The following is a 7,149-nucleotide window of genomic DNA, read 5'->3' on the forward strand; positions in this document are numbered from 1 at the left end:
GAGGTTGAAAGGGGATTTTCAGAGAGTAGAAAAAGTGTTACTGATGACAGAGTTCGTCTAAGTGAAGCGTGAATCAATGGCATCCGTGCAACAACTGATGGGCTGAAGGCTTTTAAAAGGTCCTGGTTCTGTGCCAATCACAAAGCAACTCCTTCAGCTGAGTCGTTCTGCACATGCTCATTACGTTATGCGTCTAGATAAGGACAAGAAGGAGAAGGAAGAGGCCCAAAAGTAACTTACTCTTCAGAAAGAACAAGCAGCACAAATGGAAGCACAGAAACAACAACTTGCCAAAGAAAAGAAAGACCTAAACAGCAAAGAGAAAGAGTTAGAAAGGCAAGAAGCAGCTCAGCAAGAGTGCATGGAAGTTGGGGTTACAATCTTGAGGGAGGCAAATGCAAAGTTGCGAGATGCCATGAGGAATAAAGATTTTAAAGAAGTATCAGTTGCGAGATGCCATGATTGAAGCTGCAGAAAAGAAGATCAGTAGTGCCAACAAAGCGATGTAGCAGACAAGGGAGCAACAGCAGTCTGTTTCAAAACGAAAACAGAACATCATAAACACCTTTCTGTCACAGCCTAGCAAGCCAAAATTAAAGAAAACGTAAATGATAAGTTCAAGACTTGAAAATGATTAACAGACTTATTGTACACTGTTGTAGTTTTGTTTTTACGCGAAGTTAGTAAGATGTGGATGGAATGTGCTCCTACATCTGTATCCAGTTTTCATGAGAATTTACATTTTTGAAGACGTGAGGTTCGAGGGCATCTTCATTTGATCAGAAACTGTTAAAACAATCTTATTGCTGCTGTTGTTAAAAACCTTATTTTTGCTGGGATTTGAACAGAAAAATCGATTCATCAAGCGAAGGTTTATAGAACTCATATTTAGGTTTATAGAACTCAAGCGCCCGGGCGCTTGTTTGAAATTTCGGTCTTAAGGAGGGGCGCCTATTGGAAGGAGAGCGCATAATCGAAGGGGGGGAGGAGGAGTGCTCATTCCAGAGTGATCGTTGTTTGATATCATGGCCTAAGGGATTGGTGCTTATTCAGGGGAGGGCAAGCTGAGTCCTTTTAGAAGAATTATGGTATTTCATTTAAAATCGAGGTTATTGACGCAAACAGTAGTGCTATGGAGTCGTATTCGAGATTTTACCAGTTTTTTCCCGAACTCTGGGTATCTCAAACCATTTCACCGGGTCACTGTACGAGAACGTTAAAGATAAAGGGAACCGAACTCAAGGTTTTTCTTTCATAGCATCATTTACATCTGCGAATCAATGTGAATGACGTTGCAGCGCATCTCAACTGAAAAATACCATCTTTAATATTTGATTTCTCTCCGCATTAATTTACAGTCTGAAGCGTAGCTACGTCTACTTCAAAGTGTGAATTTGATGTGTCTCTTTTTCCCCAGGTTGCCCGTCAATTCTAACTGTTTTTAAACGAGCCAGAAAAACAAAAATTGTTACAGTTTGCTGCAAACCAACGTTAGCAATTAAAGTAAACGCTTCTTACACGAACCATTTAAGTGTGTACACGAGAAAACATGTAGACATTAGTGAAATATATGTATGGCATAATATATGCTTCGTAATAATATATGACGCGATAAGTGCTTGATAAAGCCTATACCCCAAGATAGCATAATATATGTATGGCTGGTGTTATATTATTATAATATCTAACAATGCTATAATCCAAAATTAGTAAGAAAATTGTCATTACTCTGTATCCCCAAGATATTTCCTTATCCCTAGAAACCAATCTCAGCAGAAGTGGTCGTATCCGCATATAAAGTCATTGTACAAGACCTCTTCCACTGTCTTTTCAGTCAATGAACTTTACACCTTTTTCTGTCCAGGTTCTTTCTCTTCTCTTTGTTCCCTTAGCCAAAGCCATCTTCAAACCGTACCACTGAGGTTCACTTCAGGCAAGCCAGCAATCTATGTCTGTTGGTGGGTGGTGTTTCGTTTCTTCTTCAGTCCAAACCGTCGCAGATTATTGTATCGTGACACAGGTACTTGGTATCTTTTCTGATTATATGCATACTGATTTTTCATGTAAGCCAAACGAGGTAACGGTCTTGAGATAAAGGACCTCCTCATGGAGCCGGGGCCGCAGCACCTGTGGGGACACTCTAGAGCGCATACATCAGCACAGATCTTTGGGCACCTTGGGGACTGAGGGATGTCATTGATTTTGGGCCTCTGGTCGACGGCAGCTTTGATTGGTGGATGAGGACCACAGCAGCGCCTGGGACACACTTGTTTACAGCTCGAAAAGCACACACGAGGACATCCAGCAACTAGTTCCATATCATGAAAGCGTTTCTTAGTACAGCATGGTTTGGGACACGGTGGCAAGCACGTCTGAGGGGAACAGGCAGGCGCCAGGCACGAAACAGGCTTTGGTTTCTTTGACGTTGGGACAGCTGACGTTGGCCGGGCTAAAGAGTGACAACGTTTATTTTCATCTCAGTGTTGATAAAAAAGAAACAAAGCAAAACAAAACAAAAGCGCTATCCTCTCGGACCATAAGATTTAAAACAAAAACTAATCTCGAGTTGCCCACATGTGGCCGTTTATCTGTATTTAGAACAAGCCCAGAATGTGCACTTATTTGGTTCCTCTAGTATCTGGGTACTTGGCCTTTCGCTGATGTTGGTTTACGACACTATATAAAAAGCCCCAGCTATCCAGAAAAATAGGTTGAGTTCTTGAAGACACTCTCTCCCTAGTTTATCAAGATCTTGTGAGTTCTTACCTAACTTTTCATTCTTTTTATTACGCCCTGCTTTTGGCAAGCTTATCTGCATTAAAAGTTTGGCGTCTGTCCTCCGCCCTCTTTAGCACAACATGAACTGATCTGAGCTCTTGTTCCCTTGATAACAACTAGATACTAGTTTTGGTCAAATCCTCAATTATGGCAGACTGTTGGGCTAAAATGGTTAATAGTCAATTGCGATACTCAGTAGTCCAAATCTCCCTTCTTTCATAGTACTATTTAGTGTTCTGAATTTTGTATACTATCCTTTTATGAGGAACAATGACCTAGACAGCCCATGATTTCTAACGGCAGGACTAAGACTCTCACAGCGAGAGTCTGTGAGTGTTATACAATTGCCACACCTGTGACTGTGGAAGAAGCTGGCTTAGTGGAGCCTGGTGCTGCTGTGCTGGCGGGTTTGCCCGTGGATGAGCAACAGCTCTGTTTAAAAAAAAGTATCTTTGTTAGTTTTTTTCCTCGTGCGGTTCTAACCTTTCGGCTTGTGAGATATTTTAAACTCCCTCTTAAATCAAACTGGACGTACGTGGTTTTTGCTGAAACAATTTAACAGCAATAGAAGCATTTTGGACGCACCTGAGGACACGGAGTTGCACAAATTTGAGTACAGCTCGCTGGGCATGAAGAAGTGGATGGTGTAGCTACTGCAGTAACGGAAGATGACGGTTTGACAACTTGCACGCCGGTCACCTTAGCACTGCAGCAATCCTGAGGGCAGACAGTCAGACAGAACTTGAGACAGATCGGCTTACAAAGTTTCTTTGGTGTGGCAGGTTTCGGAGTCACTACGGGTGATACTGTTCCAGGACTGCTTACGCAAGGATATCCAGGATAACCAGGATATGAACATCCCATGGTCATTACAGTTGGGGGCGAAGGGGCGGGGTAAGGCATCGGTGCAGGATGAGGTGCTGGGTATGATATTGGCAGGCAGCATTGAGGAGCACACACTGGGTTACATGATGGATTGGGAAGGGGCATGACTGGTCTTGGCGGAGGAGGTGGTGGTGGAGGTGGAGGAGGGGGCGGTGGCGGTGGCGGCGGAGGAGGAGGAGGAGGAGGAGCAGGTATCGGTGGCATGCAGCAGGCCGGAGCACAAGAAGGCTGGCAGGTCATTTGAGGGTAAACTGGAGGCATAGGGGGAGGTGGAGGATACATCATCATGGGTGGGGGAGAAGGGGGTGGGGGTGGACGATAAATAGGGGGAGGTGGAGGAACAGGCATTGGATAATAGTTCATTCCAGGTAAGCAACACCTGTGCTGAATACAGATGGGTGTGCATTTCTTCCAGCATTGCGCCAAACATGCTCCACCTGTGGCAGACATAGGAGACATTGGGGACTGAAACGCTTTGTAAGGTTGCTGATAAGATTGGTAACCTGGTTGCGGATAGGCAGTTCGTGGGGGCATGGGAGGTCTTGCGACTGGCGCAGGCTTTTTAGCTGGAGTGGTCGCTGGGTTATCCTGGTGCTTTTTAAGGCTCGGTTTGGCTTTGTCTTTCTTGGGTATGCCAGCTGGAATAAAAAATCAACACCAAAGCGGAAAATTTCCAAAATCTATCGATATTAGCTTAGCCTAAAAATAGCCCAAACGTTAAAAGGTTATTTAGGGTTAGAATTAGCATCTGATCAGTGTTTCATTAGAACAATGGTTATGAGGAATGTTATTTTACTTTAGTTTTTAATTTGTTAGTTTTTATTTGAGTTTTAGCAGAGAGAGATGAGCAGCGACCAAAACAATTCAGCTTTTACCGGAATTTTTACTGTCTTTCTTTTTCTCATCTTTCATCTTGTCATTGACGTCGCTCTCTTCGTGTTTGTCTTTGGCATTTTCTTCTTTTTTGTCATCGCTTTTCTCTGATTTGTCTTTGCTTTTATCATCTGTTCTATCACTTTTGTCCTCATTTTTATTTTCTTGTTTGTCATCTTGCTTCTCTTGTTTACTCTTCAGCTCTTCGTGTTTATCTTCTTTGATAACTTTTTTTGCTTCATTTTTGTCTTCCTTTCTATCATCGATTTTAACTTCTTGTTTATTGTCTCCCTTTTTGTCATCATCACTGTGATCATTAACTTTATTATTTTTACCCTTTTTTTCTTGTCCCTTGTTGGGCTTTGCGATTTGACTCCTAAGATCATCCAGACGAGAGATTTGTTGCAAAGCTGGTACACTTCTGGCTGGTCTTCCTGAAAAAGATAACATATAGTCGAAATGTTAGGTCGAGAGCTAACTTTTTAAACGCTCCTAGAATCTCCTGAGGAGCTAACTAATTTCCATGGCTTAGAGTACAGGGGCTTGAAGAAAGGAAGCGTTGACGGATCGGTTATGTCAAAATATCTTAAACTGGTGTTCGGACGGTCTTACAGTCACAGAAGAATAGGTGTCGTAGTTAACATTTTGGCGCTTTTATATTTTCTATTAATATGATGTAATAACAAACTAGGAAACCAAGGGAACTCAACTTTGTTTATATGCACTTTCCTCGGGAATCGGGCGAGTAAGGTGAAGCCCTGGGAACAATGGGAACACTGGGGACTCGACCGTTATCACAAAACAACAAATTATTACTCGCATAAATCAAATAAGAGGAATATGTTCCAAGTTTTTATTCAAAAACCTAAAAAAAAAATTATTGGCGAACTATCTTGGATGTAATTTGGATATATCAACAAAGTTGAAATGGTAAATTGGCCACCGTAACGATTACAAGAGCTGACGTTTCGAGCGTTAGCCCTTCGTCGGAGTGATATCTTGGATGTGGTTACAATATAACATGGCATTTTTTCAGGCAGCAATGACAGGTTCCAAAAGTTGCCAATGTATCTTATTACTGTTCTGAACGTGTTTTATTATTCATATGAACTCGTTGACAACCATCTTTGGAAACTCCGAGTAGAACAGAGAGATATCCTGAAGGGAAAGAGACTTTTTCTGCCAGTCTGTTTTATTTTATTTTTGATGAAATAGCCTTTCGGCACTAGGAGAAAGTTGCAAAGTTGATCCTCGACTTAAAATTCTTATTCAAGTTGAGCTATATTGTATCTCTGGCGCACTGGACCTGTTTGGTTTTAAGTGAGATTGCTGACGTTTATTACATGGAAAATAAATTCATGTCTTTTATAACATCGACCTCTAATTGACCCCGGTGAATCAAGCACCAAAGTTTGCTTAAGCAGCAGCTGTTCTTGGGAAATTTTCTTAAATTCGATTTTCCTTTCACCTCTGAACAACGACGATTCGAAACTCCAAATTTTAACCCATACATTTCTGTGCTCACTCCCAGTAGTGCTGATTTGTCCATTAAGTCGGCCTTTGCGAATTGCAGCTCTTATACTTTTGTCCTAGTCATTCCTAGTGTCCAAACGATATTAACTAAAAATTTTTTTAACGACCTCAGTTTTATTTAGGAGCATAGACATATCCTCCGGCATGGTCTTAACAAACATTACTGTGTTATTCACGGATGATGAGTGACTAATTACGCATACCTGGTTCGTAACTGTTTAGCTTTTCACACTTCAGGACCGTGACCGCGAAGCAAAGCAGAGTCGCTGAAGCAAGCCACAACCTTGTCATCTTGTTAAGAACAGAACATCTGAAGCAAAGAAATAAAATTCGACCATGCAGGTGTGAAATCGACAAATCGACGGGTACCAAATAAAAACTCTTGTCCGCTTCAATGGAAGGTCAATCGCAAAAAGTGCCAACACGTTTCAATAAGTCAGAATCTTTCTCTAAGAATCAAAATAACGGGGGGAAAATCCTAAAACTTACCAGCAGTATGTTTCTTTTATTCTTGTCACGAAAATAAAAGATAAAAAATATCTGTCACGGTTGAGTGACTTTGACTTGACTGCATTACATCACCCTTAGAATGGCTGCTGTGGTTTGTTTGGCATTTGTGCACCGGACACATAATCTGAGCTGAAACGGGTCTAAAGAGGAAACTTACGGGTTGTTTGTGTTTCAACATTAAATATTAATTTGCCCAGTGTCGAACCGACTGGTAGTTTTGGCCGGAAGGGTCGTGAAAAAAATCCAACGAAACAGTAAAGGAAAGTGCGCCTCGATTGACTTGAATGGAAAGAAAAGCCCTGTGATACAATGATGTAGCGAAAAGTTCGTTTTATAAGATGTCTTCTCCTCTCCTTTGAAATACCCCAATATAGTTTTCAGTTGTCAGTGAGTTCCATTTAGTGTCGTCGACAGTTTTCCAAAAGAATCTTCGATTCAATTCAAAAGTTCCCTTAAGTCTGGCCCGCTATATTACGTAAAATAATACGTTTTGAGCATAAACGAGTCAAATATAAAGTTCACTTATTTCCCTTGCTACCATCTTGGATTTTCAAACCATTGATTCCTGGG

At 41.5% G+C, this 7,149-nt stretch overlaps 1 protein-coding gene across 2 annotated transcripts; it reads right to left on the minus strand.

Annotated features, from left to right (window-relative positions):
- Positions 1 to 1,304: 1,304 nt before the first annotated feature.
- LOC111340965 (uncharacterized) lies at positions 1,305 to 6,706 on the minus strand. 2 transcript variants are annotated; one of them, XM_022947891.2, is made up of 6 exons: positions 6,559 to 6,706; positions 6,273 to 6,379; positions 4,872 to 4,970; positions 3,364 to 4,301; positions 3,132 to 3,210; positions 1,305 to 2,449 (listed from the first exon to the last, which is right to left on the minus strand). In XM_022947891.2, exons 2-6 carry the CDS (start codon positions 6,358 to 6,360, stop codon positions 1,947 to 1,949), a joined length of 1,707 nt encoding a protein of 568 aa, XP_022803626.2. In that variant the 5' UTR covers positions 6,361 to 6,379; positions 6,559 to 6,706; the 3' UTR covers positions 1,305 to 1,946. The 2 variants fall into 2 exon arrangements, with proteins under 2 accessions (XP_022803626.2, XP_022803625.2); XM_022947890.2 differs by having other exon boundaries at positions 4,539 to 4,970.
- Between the last annotated feature and the right edge of the window lie 443 nt (positions 6,707 to 7,149).

Source organism: Stylophora pistillata, chromosome 12, assembly GCF_964205215.1.
Source record: "Stylophora pistillata chromosome 12, jaStyPist1.2, whole genome shotgun sequence".
In the NCBI taxonomy this organism is placed as follows: domain Eukaryota; kingdom Metazoa; phylum Cnidaria; class Anthozoa; order Scleractinia; family Pocilloporidae; genus Stylophora; species Stylophora pistillata.

Coding starts and splice junctions, on each gene's coding strand:
- LOC111340965 (XM_022947890.2), bottom strand. CDS start 6,360: ATGACAAGGTTGTGGCTTGCTTCAGCGACTCTGCTTTGCTTCGCGGTC. Junction 4,971..6,272: donor GCTAAACAGTTACGAACCAG/GTATGCGTAATT, acceptor TATCTTTTTCAG/GAAGACCAGCCAGAAGTGTA. Junction 3,211..3,363: donor GTGCAACTCCGTGTCCTCAG/GTGCGTCCAAAA, acceptor TTTTTTAAACAG/AGCTGTTGCTCATCCACGGG.